The 15,247-nt window shown below is 38.0% G+C and overlaps 3 protein-coding genes and 1 long non-coding RNA gene across 5 annotated transcripts; 1 reads left to right on the forward strand and 3 right to left on the reverse strand.

The window, feature by feature from the left end:
* The first annotated feature begins 196 nt into the window (after window positions 1-196).
* LOC130693439 (SH3 domain-containing protein Dlish-like) lies at window positions 197-4,647 on the forward strand. The gene is made up of 7 exons (XM_057516585.2): window positions 197-719; window positions 2,814-2,995; window positions 3,064-3,355; window positions 3,413-3,618; window positions 3,680-3,869; window positions 3,982-4,121; window positions 4,192-4,647. Exons 1-7 carry the CDS (start codon window positions 671-673, stop codon window positions 4,354-4,356), a joined length of 1,224 nt encoding a protein of 407 aa, XP_057372568.1. The 5' UTR covers window positions 197-670; the 3' UTR covers window positions 4,357-4,647.
* LOC130693472 (uncharacterized) lies at window positions 553-1,656 on the reverse strand. Its single transcript, XR_009420622.1, has 2 exons — window positions 1,205-1,656; window positions 553-1,119 (listed from the first exon to the last, which is right to left on the reverse strand). It is a non-coding gene; the product is annotated as an uncharacterized LOC130693472 (long non-coding RNA).
* LOC130693451 (small ribosomal subunit protein uS15m-like) lies at window positions 4,471-5,853 on the reverse strand. Of its 2 annotated transcripts, XM_057516603.2 has the most exons (6): window positions 5,682-5,853; window positions 5,434-5,614; window positions 5,235-5,368; window positions 4,974-5,169; window positions 4,668-4,899; window positions 4,471-4,602 (listed from the first exon to the last, which is right to left on the reverse strand). In XM_057516603.2, exons 1-5 carry the CDS (start codon window positions 5,770-5,772, stop codon window positions 4,707-4,709), a joined length of 795 nt encoding a protein of 264 aa, XP_057372586.1. In that variant the 5' UTR covers window positions 5,773-5,853; the 3' UTR covers window positions 4,471-4,602; window positions 4,668-4,706. The 2 variants fall into 2 exon arrangements, with proteins under 2 accessions (XP_057372586.1, XP_057372585.1); XM_057516602.2 differs by having other exon boundaries at window positions 4,594-4,899.
* A 1,264-nt stretch (window positions 5,854-7,117) lies between these two features.
* On the reverse strand, window positions 7,118-14,647 carry LOC130693433 (gamma-aminobutyric acid receptor subunit beta-like). The gene is made up of 9 exons (XM_057516576.2): window positions 14,298-14,647; window positions 13,272-13,351; window positions 11,738-11,805; window positions 10,872-11,098; window positions 10,698-10,780; window positions 10,476-10,613; window positions 10,117-10,401; window positions 8,159-8,322; window positions 7,118-8,074 (listed from the first exon to the last, which is right to left on the reverse strand). The coding sequence occupies exons 1-9, from the start codon at window positions 14,381-14,383 to the stop codon at window positions 7,823-7,825; spliced, it is 1,383 nt and encodes a 460-aa protein (XP_057372559.1). The 5' UTR covers window positions 14,384-14,647; the 3' UTR covers window positions 7,118-7,822.
* Between the last annotated feature and the right edge of the window lie 600 nt (window positions 14,648-15,247).

Genomic DNA, 15,247 nt, shown 5'->3' on the forward strand with positions numbered 1-15,247 from the left:
TTTCTTCAAACAAGTTGTTGTTGGCCTTTTAAGCTGGCATGCGCGCACCTTTTACGTGACCGCTGAGCTATAAGAAGAAAAACACATCGCGGTGCAGGTAAGCCGTCTCTTCCTTCAAATCCCTCACGTCTACCAGAAAGGAAAGAAATAAATTAGCAGCAAAGGAAGAGCCCCAAAGGTATATATATAATAATAATAAAAAAGGTGTATAGAGGGAAAGAATGTGAGTGGAAGAAGAAGAAGCAAAAGGCCTGGAGCTAAAGGCAACAAACTGTGTGCAGAGAGAAGAAAAAAAAACCTGGTTGGATGGAATTGACTAGAGGGGAGAATGCGATAGAAAAAAAAAAGAAGTCGGGTTCTTCTCCTGAGAGTTTTTCAAGGTGTGCAGCAGTGCCTGTGCCAGTGGGTATTGGCGGAGGCCATGGAACAGAAGCAGAAAACCAGGCCTCGCTTCCAACCAGGCCTGCTGCTGCTGGATCCATTGATTTTCTCTCCTGAACCTACCTATTTTCACCTTACTTCATTCAACTGTGTCACACAACGACAATTGTGAACTGTGTTGTGTTAATTATTCAATAAGTGATTAGCGCAACAAAAAAGATATTGAAATTTTGGGAAGAAATTTGACAGTGTTTAATCTACCCACTACCTGTGCTGCTCCACCTGAGTCATGGCTTTCTTGTGCCCCGTGAGGATACGCCGAGGCAAAAAGAAAAAAGGTAAATACGTTCCCCAAAAACTTGCATCTGTTCGTGTCTGGAAAAGAGAGTGTTGGTGGAGGTGAACTAGATACGTAGGTTTCCATTGTTCCAAGTCGTGTCGTTCGAATTTTTCTGGTATACCTCTTTAAACTAAAAAAAAAATGAGACCACATAAGCTTTGTCGTGCATATTGGAGGCATGAAAGGAAGCGTCGTTTTCGTTTCCTTTCTTTAGGTTAGGATTTTCACACACCCGAAGAAAAGATAGACATTTTAAACTACCAAGTTGAAGACGATGCCTGGAGCTATGCAAACTTTTTTGCCGAATTCCTTTCGTCTTCTCTATTGTCTTTTTTCTCTGCGTATTGAGATGCTGAACTTCAAATATTGTGGGGGTTGTTTTTTGATCCTCCCACCTACTAAAAAAATCACAGCAGATGTTCAACGTTTTTTTTTCTTAGTTAAAATAAATGTTTCAGACAGAAATTTGAACAATAGACTAACCATAAGAGAATAGGTAAAATGGCACAGGAAACAGAATCTCTCTTTTCTTAATTGTGGTTTTGTATCCACATGAATACATCACCGTCCAAGATTCAGTTGCGTCGTGTTCTCCCAGTTAATCGCCATGTTGGTTTCCATGTCAGTCAAGATTTTGTAATATTATTAACCAATCTTTTTTCGGTAAAAGAAATCATGTCAAGTCAGTTGTTCCGAAGATCGGTTTTCAGTATGACAAAAAAAAAGATTGTCAAACTAAGAAACTCGGCGAGTGCACACCAAACTTGGCTGAATGAAGATAACACACACACACGTAAAAAGTTTTTAAAAAAATAAACAAAAAACAAACAAACAAGTAGAATGTGATTTTAAAGTTACGAGCTGCCAACACGATCGCATGTCAAACGTTCGTGACTAGCAGGCATTCCAAATCCGTTAACGAACCCCCTCAAGTATGAGTCTGAACATGTCACGTGTTAGCGTTCGAAAGAAAAATTCACTGGTTTTGCTGCATCGCCAACAGCGTGGGTACGATGGAAACAAATTTTCATGATAATAAGACAGTTGAAAAAAAATCCACGATTTTTTAAAACATAATTTCGATGCTATTTTTTTTTAGCTGGTAAATTTACTTCATCGGTCAAACGAATCCGCAGAATACTGTAAATTTTGAGAAATCTGGCGACACGATCAGAAGTCAACGAACCAAAAAAATTTCTTTTTCTCCATTTTGCGGTCACGATTCTTTCATTTTTTTGCTTGTTTTCTTTTTTATGAGAATTTTATTCAATGCAATGTATTCGGTTACTTGCTTTCTTTATCAAACGAGAAATTGATTACTACTTAGACGATGGGTGTTTCATGTTTTCGAAGTTCTTGGATGCCGACAGCGAATGACACAGACGACGATCAGACTTTTTAGGTAGATAAATTTTCCTTTGATTTCTGTTGGCTTCTCATGACATTAGGAAATCCAGGCGTATCGTCTTTTCTTATCTTTTAATAAATAAGCTTTCGATTCATCCTCTTCGCATTGAGAATAGCGTGACTGATTATGATCAAAACACGAGAGAGGACTCGTGTTTTCACCATAGAATCGATTTTCCTGGTTTCTCCTACTTGCGGCTAGAAAGAACATAAGCACGCAGTATTCTTCCACGCCTTACCGATTCGCTGGCTGCTGCATTTGGTCATTAGAGATGCAGATTCGAATTTAATAAATAATAAGCAACTAGAGAGATAAACACTCAAAAAGAGTATTCGTATATATAGTATTCGAAAAACGTAGTACTCCCGACGTCCAACAAGTTTTTCCTGGATTTCACACGCTTTTCGAATTACACACTGTGAGAACGGGAAAAAAAAACAACTGGGAATTAGTTTTTTTTAAGTACACGTAGCGGAGATGATGCTAAATGAATTTTTACAGTTACAACAGAAATTTTCTTGTCTTCCCACGTACGAAAAAAGAATATAAAATTGTATGTACCTATTGTACAACATGATGTATCACGTCGAGATGTCATTCTCCATCTTGTGCGTTGTATCAATAATAACGGAGCATGGCATGTACACGTTTGGTCATAACATTTTCTTCATTTTTTTTCGACAGCCGATGATAAAGACACGATCAGGCCACCAGGTATGGGTCGAATTACTGGCAGTGCTTCCATCGAGACCCTCGTCCGCGTTGGCATTGAAAAGGAGAACGGCCTGTCACCCGACAGTAAAATGATCGTTTTGCACGACTTCACGCCTTGCGTGGATGATGAACTAGAAGTAAAACAAGGCAACGTAAGTCTTTCATACATACACATGTTTTCCCTTTTGTGCAGCAATGATGACTCCATGTGTTTTTGCAGGTTGTGAACGTGTTGTACCAGGAGAACGACTGGGTCTATGTAATAGGCGAAGATCAACGAGAAGGCTTCATTCCGCACTCGTACTGCGCTCCGTATACACCGCACCTTGGCGAAATGACGTTAACTGTCAAGAAGAAGCTGCCAAGAGATCTGGGCATTCCCAACGCGACAGACATTAACAACAGCTCCAGCACAGGTGGTCCAGGAGGGGGTGGAACGAGTGCTGGGGTCAGCGGAACGAATGGTGGAGGCGAAAACAATAATCAACATAATACGACTATCAATAGTACCCGTAAGTTCTTCCTGCGTAAAAAAAAATGTTGGCACATCCAATAAAATATTTTGCTAGGCTCGTCTTTCTTCCCACCGGGAACGTTGGCATTGGGTGATGGTTCTGATAATGAGAGCTACGGTACAAAGTCTTTAATGCCGGCAAATAGTCCTCAAAGTATGCACCAGCAACCACAACAACAACCCAGTCGTCACGTCCAATCCAGTTCCACTCAAAGTCTGAATTCACAACTTTCACATCCAGACATTCATCCGTTCTTCAAGGTAACTACCTATCCATTGAGTTGTCAAAATCTTAAATTTAATCACTTACTGACAAGCGCAGGATCCATCTGGAAGATACATTGTATTGTATACGTTCATAGCCCGAGATGAAAATGATGTCAGCGTTGAACGCGGTGAATTCGTGACCGTTTTAAATCGTGAAGACCCCGATTGGTATTGGGTGGTACGCAGTGACGGACAAGAAGGTTTCGTTCCCAGCGCATTTGTCTATCCAGCTGAAGCCATACAGAGTACGTGTTCGTTTGTTTTTCTTTTCTTTCCAGAAGACCAGTTTTTCTCGTTTCTTCTACTGTCTGTGTTTTTCTACAGTGAATATTAATGACACTGTTTTCAATGTAATAGGTCACGTAACTCAGGCGTGTGGTAGTCCAGTGCCAGCCATGAGTAATATAAATAACAGCAATAATATGCCAACATCGCCAACGGGGTCGGATGACATGCGGTACCATGGAACCGAACTAGTAATGCTCTACGATTACAAAGTGAGTATATATAGATTTTTAAAAATAGAATTGTTGAGTACCTTTATTTATTTTCTGATTGCAAAATTAGGCACAAGCTCCAGACGATTTGTCGGTGCGTAGAGGTGATTGGGTCTACGCCGATCTGAACAATCAAACGGTCGACGGCTGGCTCTGGGCCTTCGCTCCCAAGTCGCGCAAATACGGCTTCATCCCCAAAGCATACGCCCGTCCACCAGCCATGACTAGCCTGTAAAATACAGACAACAATGACAAAAAATACTCTTTTTTTTATGTATTATCCCCTTTGTTGTTGCTTCCAATTATTCTTTTTATGAGAACTGCAATCCTTTTATTTAAAAAGAAAAGGTAAATGTTACTGGTGTTCCTTTTGTGGAAGATTAGAAATCATTCCATGAAGAAAGAAAAAAAAATGTACATATTGTGTTACATGCTGATTCCGTCTCACTAATATCTTGTGCACTTGTACAGCCACGATTAACTGGATTTATTATTAAAACAAGAATGGAATGGTTATGAAACAAAACTGAATCAAACTGTATTTACTATAGTTGTTATGTCGACCAAAATACTTGGGATCAATATTCAATTTCTCAAGCCTAGTTGTTTTTCTTCTTCTTCGATCCATTTTTCTAGTTCTGCTTTTTCCTTCGCAAACTTAACTTTTTCTTTCTCGAGTTCCTCCTTGTACGCTTCGAGACGCTCATTGCGCATTCGCTCACAGTACATTGTCGTTAATTTCATGATGGAACCTTTCCTGGTGACCGGAACGATGGTCCTTAAACAAGCAAAAAAAAAACCATTACAAGTCAATCAAATTTTTTAAAAATTACAGCTTTACGGAGTAATTACTCGGGATGTGGATGATAGACGAGGTCAAGTTTTTCCAGCAGCCATTCAAATCGTTTGTAATCAGCTTTCCTAAGGTGTTTTAGGAGGGAATTTCGACATTCGATATTCTCTTTGCAGATGACCCGAGACATGACGTCTCTCTTGCAAGTTTTCGTATGGCGCTGTTGATTTCGGATTTTGATTGTAAGGCAAGCAACTATAAAGAGATCCACTTTTCAGTCAAGTAGGGGTATGAATTGGTTGTCTTAGTTATCAACTTACTTGCAGATTCTAGAGATGCACAATCAAACGTATGCCTCTGAATGTTTCCAAGCACGTCATGCTTAATGACCTGAACTTGCTTGCTCAGTGGAGCAAATTCAAGGGAAGTTACTTTTTTAACATCAGAAGAGATACTGAATGATTACAACATAATTACTGATGTTAAGAGTAACAAAGAAAACACTATGAGAATCATTACTCTTTACGGTCTGTGAACTGAGCTTCCGGCTTGTTTCGTGAAAATTTAAATTGAGGACGTCTTAAATCCAATTTGGGCATTTCTCCTCTGTCTCCACTTTTTGAAGGGTCTAGGCAAGAAACCTTTGGTGGTGGAATCCATTCTATATTGATTTCTTTGTACGTCCTCATCTGTACAATTGCTACAATGGTGCAATTACAATTAATGCCTTGATTAGGGGTTGAGCTTCGAAAACAAGTTTTCATTACCTAATATTTTTGGGCACATCAGAGAACTATGTTTGTGAACAATTGCATCAACCATGGAAGGTTTTACGACTGTAAATATTCTGTTATACATGATTTATGTAGAAAAATTTTGTAAGTCTTTTTACTGAAACACCATTTGGTGAACTACCATCACAGGAGCAGACGACACTATAACGCGACGGTTGCTCATTTACAATTTCATGACTTTATGCGCATGGGTACCAAAATCATTTTAAAAATTCAGAATTTCTGGTTTATTTTCATTATCCGGTAACAAAGAACCTTACCAACTAAAACCAACAATTGATTACCCACATTACTGAGCTACCATCTGCTTGTGCTGACTTTTGGACGCAAAAACAATTCATAAGAAACATCTGGTGCCAGAAGAACGTTAGCAGACCGATGTTGCTAACAAGTAACAACTATGCCACCAACCTTGAACATTTTTTTTTTGTTCTGTCAAAAATAAATGAAAGCATTGCGAAAACGAAGGCACCCACGCGTTACCTAATTTGTGCCGATGTCTGTAAATAACTTTGAAGCCAAAGCGAAGAAACCTCAAGTACACATACGTCAAGATTAATTTACGTGAAACTTGGACGTCTCCTATTTATTCGTTGCTTTTTACGAATCCCAGAAAATTCCATGAAGCGAAGTCGTTTTTCGTAAACGATACAAATTTCTTTGTAATGGGTTTCGATTTGTGTCGAGTAAAATTGCCCAGCTGGAACGAGGACTTGTGCAATAACAAAGTAATTCGTTTGTTTTTAATCATTTTTTATAGTTTTTTTTATTGCTATCACACTATATATATCATCTATTGGGATGTTTGATCCTACTTTTCCCATTCGGCAACATGCACATTGGTTCACAATATGGCTACCAGTAATTTCACTTCGATTAGATGAGGGTAACCATATTGTGTAGTTGGCAAGTTGGTGGATGGATAAAATTAGGCTTAAACATCCCCTTTAGCAGTGAATCAATCATTCAAAAAGGGTTTGTAATATATAAAAGTGTGTCATACGACCAAGACAAAATCAATCATTTCCTATACAAACAATAAAATCCAGATGATATATATCCGTCGACTTCGTTACATTCGTCTTGATTACAAGTGATAAATTAATGATGAGTTGTTTTTTTCTTGTCTAGTCGACAAATTGCACGCGCGTTGAGCCGCTACGCACGTTTGACATTTACAGTGAAACACGCAGGCCAATGCACACTTGTCACAGCCAAATTGTCCCAACGAAAAACAAAGTTAGACAAATAAAGAGAACAATTATTTTTAGCAACGTTAGTTTCATCCTATGTACAACACGCGATTAACGATTTCGCAATAATTATATTTTGTCTTGCTGTTATAAATAGGCTGTATGTCATTTCGAAAAGAGAGAAGGAGGTGTAGTGGAAGTATAGAAAGAACTTTGGATTCATAATTATTTCAATATGATTTCAACGATTGACTTTTTTTTCTCTAAAGTTCTTATCTGTAAATAACATTGTCGTTATTGAGTAATTCTTTTACGAGATATTTTAATTTAATAAATGTGAAGTAGCGTGAGAAAGATAGATTGATGAAAGGATGTCATAATTAATGTTAGCAGTAGAACGACTTTACCTTCATTGAATTGAATATTATTGGATAGAAAGCATTGATCATATTCATGTAATGTATATACAAATATTATACATATTATTATTTTAAGTATATATACCAGTATATACTGTGTTGAATTTAATTATTTTAAATTGAAAAAAAAAAAGAATGGAATTTTATGAGGCAGTAGATATTGTAGAATTATTTTACGTAGAAAAATTTACATTGAAATTAAAATCTGTAATTAATATTATCTAGATTGGTAAATCTTTTTTTTCTTTTTTTTAAAGATAATGGGCTACAGTTGAACTGGCTAATATCGGTGGCCTGGCCACTCTTTTGTATACCTACTATACTATTTTATATACCTAATTATATATATGGAGGATGAATTAAAAAGACGAAAGTATACAGGAAAATAGCTAGAAAGATGAGTTGAGAAACGAGTAGTTAATTGGGGGATGAGAGCTGATTCGTGTTTAATCCGAAACTGGATTAATAAGTAATGAATCGATTATTTGATATAATCGATCAGTTATTTGGGATTGTGGAGCGTAAGGTCTTCGGTGGTGACCTCTGAGATGTGGAGGTAGATGACCCAGTACATCAGATGAAAGCAGGCGAAGCAGACGGGGAAGATGACGCGAGAATACTTGTCGATGGTTGAGGGTGAGGCGCCACACATCATGTTCAGGTTCTTGCCCTGGCTGACCAGCGCCAGGTCGTCCGTGTCACCAACAGCCGTCACTTGAACCACTGTGCTACTTCCCGATTTATTATTCTTGCACTGCGTATTTGGAAAAGAGGCATTTTAAAATATGAAATTCCACCCCCTCAAAAAAAAAAAAAAAACAATTAAAACCAATATTACATGTGATTTGGCGACAGTGGATGAGGCTGTCTCGCCATCCAGAGATCCCGCGTTCGTGCTGACCTGCATGGCTGCCCGTCTTTGTTCGGCCAATTTTTGTAGATTCTGGTAGCGTTTCTTCCGCATGTCAATTCGTTTAGCGATATACCCTACGGCAGCGTACTCTACACGTCAATCAAGCAAAAAAGGTTATACTAGATTAAATATTTCTTGTCGACAGCGTGAAACGTGTGAAATTGACATTTTAAATATGCACACGTTTTCCAATGCTATTTTTTTTTTACGTACGCGAAACACGTTGCTAAAGGTATTCAACAAAAAGAACAAAAATAGAAATGACCTTTACGCGTCTATAACAGTATACATAAGAAGTTAAACGCGTTCAATCTATATAATAAAAAATTCCATTTCAAGCGTCGAGAACACGTAGATGTGCGATTTTCTTTCGCAGCGCATATTGTCCCTGCGAGATGTAACGAATGAATGAGGACATGTATATAGGAAAGGGACTATTTTCTTTCTTTTTTTCATATATTACTCCTTTTCCCTGTGGGTCTTAAATATATTTATTATGTGGGAAGTGCGGGAGGGGAGGGATGTGGTGCTGACGATGTGTCGTATACACATCAAAAGCGTCAACGTTTTTCACGGACGAAGACGCACGTGAGAAGCCTGGCCCTGATGTGAAAGAAAATTGTAATCACAGAAGCCCAATTTTTTTCTTTTTTTTTTTTTTTTGCTATTTTCTTACATAGGGCGAGAGATAGGCTGTATATAGATCAACCGCGTTGCCATGGCAACGGACGGCAAAGTTTTTCGATCAAGGGCCTACGACGGGAATAGTTCAATCGAGAACGACGCGGTACATTTCGGCTGATTGGATTTTCTATACACAGGATGCATTGAACGATGAAGCATCAACCAGTTGCCATTGGTAACCGACGTATCTTTTGTTTGTACGTATACTCCTCCGTTTGAATTGATGATGAATCTTTCCTTTTTCCTTTCCCGTTTTACTTTTTGCTCCATTCCATAATAAACGATCCCTGACGATTTGTTACTGCAAAGGAACGTTATCCGGAGCTTGAATTTATCCATATTTAATCAATCGCACTAGATGTAACTACTATAACTGACAAATAAAAACGGTAACGATACGAGGATGACGTCCGACTTGACATGACGTTAGCAGCGCGCGCGCATCTCACCTACGCGCATATTTAGTTCGGGGCAATCGGGTACATCCCAAGCTTAGAGCTTTACTATTTAGATATACATTGGATCAACTTAGATTCCGAATATATATGTAAATACCAAAGGAAAAAAAAGGGGCGAAATAAAAATATGCGAGAAATGTTTTTTGATACTCTTCCCTGACAACGTTGCCAATATAAAATCGATACGAAATGGAAGGAAGGCTTCTTATACCTTAACTACGTTTTCGAGTGCTATTATTCAGCAGACGTTGAATTTTGATGAACACAAATACAGACTGCGAATGAGATAAATGTACAACTAAATATGCAGCAGCAACGAAATTTTGCATATTTGTGTACTCTCAGGGGGAATCTAATATTTGTATATATATCCATGTATCAATTGATATATTATGGACGTCGGTGGGGGGGAGGGGCATCACGAGCGCACGAAAATGCCAAAGGAAAAAAAAAAGGCACAAACACGTGTGTGTGTGTGTGTGTGTGTCGTATATAAAGCAGAAACGGGAAATGCCGTGACATGTGCTGATGCGGCAGCCAAAAACTTATTGGATACATTTCCGCACCATATATGCCCTCTTGCGCGCACATACACACATGTACGAAAATAATTCAGTTCGAGTACACACACACACACACACACGAACATGGGAATAATAGATAAAGGTCGGTGCAATAGATATTTATCTCTCAAATATTATACGGTAAGAAATAAAAAAAAATAGGAAAATGGAAACGTACCTAAGAGGGAAGCAAAGACCATGACGAAACAAGTGCCCAGGTAGATGTCGATCGACTTGACGTAGGAGATCTTTGGCAATTGGGCGTTGGTTGAGGACATGAGCGTTGTCATGGTGAGCACGGTGGTGACGCCGAGCGATACTCGTGCGGGAGACGCATTTCGATTAATCCAGAATGAGACCCACGAAATGACGACAATCAAACTCGACGGGATGTAAATTTGAATCAAATAATAACCCATCGAGCGAACAAATTGAATATCGCACGCTAATCGTGAATAATTGCCTAAAAAAAATGTTGGGAAAAATATGAAAACATTTTGTCAAAATAGAGAAATTCATGCTCTAAATTTTGATTACCAGTAGTAAGACTGTAACTGTATTCTCTTTTACGATAGCCCATGACTTGAAATTGAGGTAATTCGACTTCGGGAAAAATGGAAACAGCTTTCGGTCCGTCGACCCACTTGTACCAAATCTCATTGGTCGTGAATCCAACTGCGCAAAAAGTGGAGCAAAAACTTTACATTACGACCAAATGTCACAAATGTTTTTTTTATATATATATATTTTTAAACTTACAGCTTTCAATTTCAACGGGGCATAGTTGACTGTCTAGCGGAAAATATTTCAGGTTCATGGGACACGATGCCGTGATAGTAATTCTATATTTCCAGCCAATATAAGGAAAAAAAATCGATAGAAAAATGGATTTATCTAAATTGCTTTTTTTTTTCTATGGCATAATAAACAAACCTCATGCTGCGGGATATTTCACCATCGTGACGGATGCGAACGAATTCGTTGGACGTCGTAACTGTATGCAAATAAGCCGTTTTCTCGTTGGGAAAAAATGTGTCGGGTACCCACATGTTGCGAAGGTACTCCGTACTGACTGATAAAATCTCTACTCCACGTTGCTTCTGGAACGAGAGACGACCATCTGTCCAGTATTGGCGGAAGTAAACGTCCAGCGTGAAATCCTGTATAATAACATACAAATAAGGATCATTGTATGTACATATTCAGAACGTCGATTGCTTTTCTTGTTGATTCTATATCGATAATAAAAATGTATAGCAAAAAAGAAAAGCTTTATCGATCAACGGACGCAATGACCCCCACGTTATAGCAATAATCACGCGAAGATGGCCAACGGGGGGTCAACGTGTTTCCCGAATTCAACCGCTTCCCTTGGCGGCGTGATGGAAGGTTTATTCGAAGTACGTAAATCGCTTCATTCAATTGTTTGGATGAATCAACTGTGCGATATTCAATAACAACGCGAGGGGCAGAATATGCAAACAATTTATAATAGCCATCGATCAAACGTCAACCATAAACCCTATACGAATGAAACTATCGACGAAATGAAAACAAACAGGTTCAAACCGGCGGCAATATTCCATCAAATCATTTCCCTTTTTAAACATTGCGACCTTAATTTTTAACTTTTTCTCTTAATCGTACCCTTGGATCTAACGGAAGCTAGCGTGATTGCCAAAGTTTAACCATCGTGAGGCATGTAACAATCTACTAGTGCGATGACGTCAACATATACGTAGGTCTTCATTCTATTCAGAGGCCTGTATAGAATGAAGTTAAGGTCTAAAATAACTCACCATTGTAACTTCTGATAGCGAGCTGATGGTAATGATTCCCATAGACACGTCAATCTGTACGGGAATTCCTGAAAAAGAACACACATCATTAATACCATTTCATTCAAGCAAACGAAACAAAAAACTGCTGGAAATATGAATCAGGAGAGACAGAGAGAAACATTTCTTGTATGAGGATTAAGAAACTAAACGGATAGCCCGCAAATCAATTTGACAGACGCGCGCGACTGTGCGGTTCGGTGTTAATAATATCCAAAGACATCAATCTAATAATAAATATGAAAGAAAGCGGCTCTTGTATACATCCACGCATTTCCTAGTCGATCAATAATTCATCATCTTTATAAATATTAAACACTTCTTTCTTTTTCATTTTTTTTTCACTTTAGTGGCTATACTGTGTCGACTAGGATCCTCCAGTCGTTCCGACTAAACTTCAACTCGCTTCTTTGATATACTGCAAAGCGGTAAGAATGTTTCAATGATCTCTCTTTTTTTATCACAAAACATAATTTTAAATGCACGAAAATGAAAAAAGAAATTAGGGAAATGAAATAAAATACTATTGACATTGCTAATATAAGTAAATCGATTATTAAACTCTACCACACTGACAACTGTAGCCGTCTTAATAGGCCGCTTGACGACCCAACAGTAAAACATATATCGGATTAAATGTGATGTGATCAAGTTTCACGAGGCAGCAACAGCAGTGGCTTACTAAAGACTGGATTAATTTATATATTTTTTTTTCTTTAAATTTTAGATGTGACTAGTGTAATTTATCTTTTTTTCGGTAGGTCCATTTTGCTTCCCTCAATTTTTCTCGCACAAGCTGTTGTTTTCTCTATTGCTTTCCTTCTTTTCTTTTTTTTTTTTTTTGAAAATAGGATGCTAAACAAATACTACCACATCTGTTGTATGCCTCAAGTTGGATCAAATGAATTTAGAAAAGAACAATTGCCACGCGATAAAACACACACCGAATGAAAGGTACACACAGAGGCCTATATCTATACAACCCAAACACGTTTCTAATATAACATGGGCAGCATGCGATGAAAAAGAAAAAAAAAGGAAAGAAGTGGGAACGGGAAATCAATAACAACACGACAGGGAATATATATATGTGTAGACCTCTCTTACCCCTGATTTATGTACGCATCAATACAATAGCGCAAGAAACGGATCGTCTTAAGATTTCAAGCTTTATATATATATGCGTATTCTAAAATGTTTGCCCGGCTGTCCGTCAGGATAATATATACTTCTTTGTGTTATTATTTAGACGCAGGGAGAGTCCACCAATCAAAACATTTCCCCTTTTGCCCTAAAGAAATGGATGTCCAAACAGACACTATTGTAAAGATGCATAATAATATGTGCATGCCCTGCGAATAAATATTTGTCAATCGCATACACGTAAGAACAAATTTCAAATTAAATCGTCAAAAAGCGACGACACATTGTATGAATGTTTACCGTAACTTTTCCAACTATTTTTTTTTTAATGTATGAATAATAAAAGACTAACCTCCGTAATTGGGACGAACGCGTTTATCGTAACCGACTTGGAGTCCATTGAGAATTCCCGAAATATTATAGTGATGCTTGCTGCATTTTTCGTTTTCCAATTGTCGCCCATGTTAGAAAATGAAGAAACTCATTAGTAAAACTTGTATGATGCAGAACACCTATAGGCAAAACAACAAAAACTCTCTTCATCACGCAGCGCTCTGTTTTCGATCGATCAAATATTTTTCCCGACCATTATGCAGATGAGACATTCTTTACGAAAATATGCCGAGCAATCCAATATGAAATGAACTGGAAAAACTGTCTGATTGATTTCTTCAAACGTTGGAGACCCCGTTCCCTCCCGCCAACCAATCATACGAACCAACCCAAGAGTTTAAATATAATTTTAATCATTTCCTGTTTATAGGAGAAAATAAAAAATAAGCGATAAGGCTTTATATAGCCAACACCGCCCCAGACGAGTGGAAGCCATTTGTCCTCGAGGGATATCAAACTGTACATTTAGTTTCGATGTGGACTTTATGGAAGAACGGCAGCTATATAAATCATCTGGGATATAGCGAACGTCTTCGTAGAGATATATGGGGGGGGGGGGCACAGGAGCCAATTGCGAGCGAAAGAAAGGTTATTGAACAGGCAGGTCTTGTGCAGATGTGTTGCGAAAATTCGCGTCTAACAATTCACGGCAAATGCATCAAAATGTTGTATCATTCATAGGATACTGTATGGAAACTTAAGTTCTTCGAAAAGAAAAAAAATATAATCTAGCTTTTCAAAGAAAAAAAATATACTTTGGGCATTTTCGATACGAATTTTTAACAATTGGCAACACCTTTTAAACTGCAATCGTAATAAAATCAGAGAGAACAACCCCACTTTTTCTCGCAATTGCTTCGAACCGGCAACACAAAACAAAACGTATCCAATACGAGGCAAACAAATACACTCCCCTTTCAAAACCATTTACACTTCTAACACGTAAAGAAGAAGAAAAAAGGGAATTTCAATCATTTCTACTTACCCGGGTTCAGATGCAGCCGAGACTACTGTCAAGCCGGACGTCAACAACAATGCCATTGTTGACGTAACCACCACAATGGAAAACATTTTCTACAAATTCAATTTGAAGTAAAACAAAAAAAGCACTGAAGGAAAACCACGTTCTCAAAAATCACTGGTCAAAGAAACACAATGACACACACCGTACGACCACCTTGCACAACGTCCACTAACGTACTGGTTTATTTTAGTACGTAAAAGCAGGGAGGCTGCTAGCGGTCACGACCACTGCAACCCACGTTCTAAACCAAAAGCTCGCTGACATGGACCTTTTTAATATGTGTGCAAAGCAGTACGCCACCGGCACGAGTGTGGGAGAACTGTGAACTCGACAAGGTGGCTCTCCTTTTTTTTTTTGTACTCTCTCTTTTGCTCTTCGCTAGTCGAAGATGTGATACATTTTATTACCAGGGAGAGAAGAAAAGTTGCGCGCGCAATGAAACACGTTTTTTTTTTCTCTGTTCTCGTGTGTGGGACATACTTGAGAATAAAAATAATAGGTGCAACATTGTCTTATTGTTACCAGAAAATTTTATTTTATTAGCTGTAGAAACTTTGTCTGCTCCGTGAAACATTGCCACATTAGAAAAATTGTAATATTAAATATTGACAAAATAAATTCTCTATGTACAGAATCAATGAGCGATGAACTACAGGTGTAAACTTAACTTGTATTACGTAAAAGAAAATTATTTTCAAACTACGAGTTTAACTCTTTTCTTAAAAAACTAGCAATTATGATTTTTTCAAAATGGAAATTATGCTGCAGGCATCAAAGAAGATCGTCTGCAAATCGAACGACTGTTCAAGGAAGAAAATTACAACCCATATAGATATATACATAGGGCGTCTAATGAACGATCCGTATAATAAAATAGAGTATTAACATTCAAGATTCGTCCTCGTATATTT

Source organism: Daphnia carinata, chromosome 3, assembly GCF_022539665.2.
Source record: "Daphnia carinata strain CSIRO-1 chromosome 3, CSIRO_AGI_Dcar_HiC_V3, whole genome shotgun sequence".
Classification (NCBI taxonomy): domain Eukaryota; kingdom Metazoa; phylum Arthropoda; class Branchiopoda; order Diplostraca; family Daphniidae; genus Daphnia; species Daphnia carinata.

Bases quoted from the DNA above. Each gene is read 5' to 3' on its own strand.
- LOC130693439 (XM_057516585.2), top strand. From the start codon at position 671: ATGGCTTTCTTGTGCCCCGTGAGGATACGCCGAGGCAAAAAGAAAAAA. The intron at 3,356-3,412 runs GTAAGTTCTTCC...ATATTTTGCTAG, and splicing joins TACGACTATCAATAGTACCC to GCTCGTCTTTCTTCCCACCG. The intron at 3,870-3,981 runs GTACGTGTTCGT...TCAATGTAATAG, and splicing joins TCCAGCTGAAGCCATACAGA to GTCACGTAACTCAGGCGTGT.
- LOC130693451 (XM_057516603.2), bottom strand. From the start codon at position 5,772: ATGTATAACAGAATATTTACAGTCGTAAAACCTTCCATGGTTGATGCA. The intron at 5,369-5,433 runs GTAATGATTCTC...GTAATCATTCAG, and splicing joins CAGTTCACAGACCGTAAAGA to TATCTCTTCTGATGTTAAAA. The intron at 4,900-4,973 runs GTAATTACTCCG...TGCTTGTTTAAG, and splicing joins GTCTATCATCCACATCCCGA to GACCATCGTTCCGGTCACCA.
- LOC130693433 (XM_057516576.2), bottom strand. From the start codon at position 14,383: ATGTTTTCCATTGTGGTGGTTACGTCAACAATGGCATTGTTGTTGACG. The intron at 10,614-10,697 runs GTAAGTTTAAAA...CTTTTTGCGCAG, and splicing joins CCCCGTTGAAATTGAAAGCT to TTGGATTCACGACCAATGAG. The intron at 10,402-10,475 runs GTAATCAAAATT...CATTTTTTTTAG, and splicing joins CAGTTACAGTCTTACTACTG to GCAATTATTCACGATTAGCG.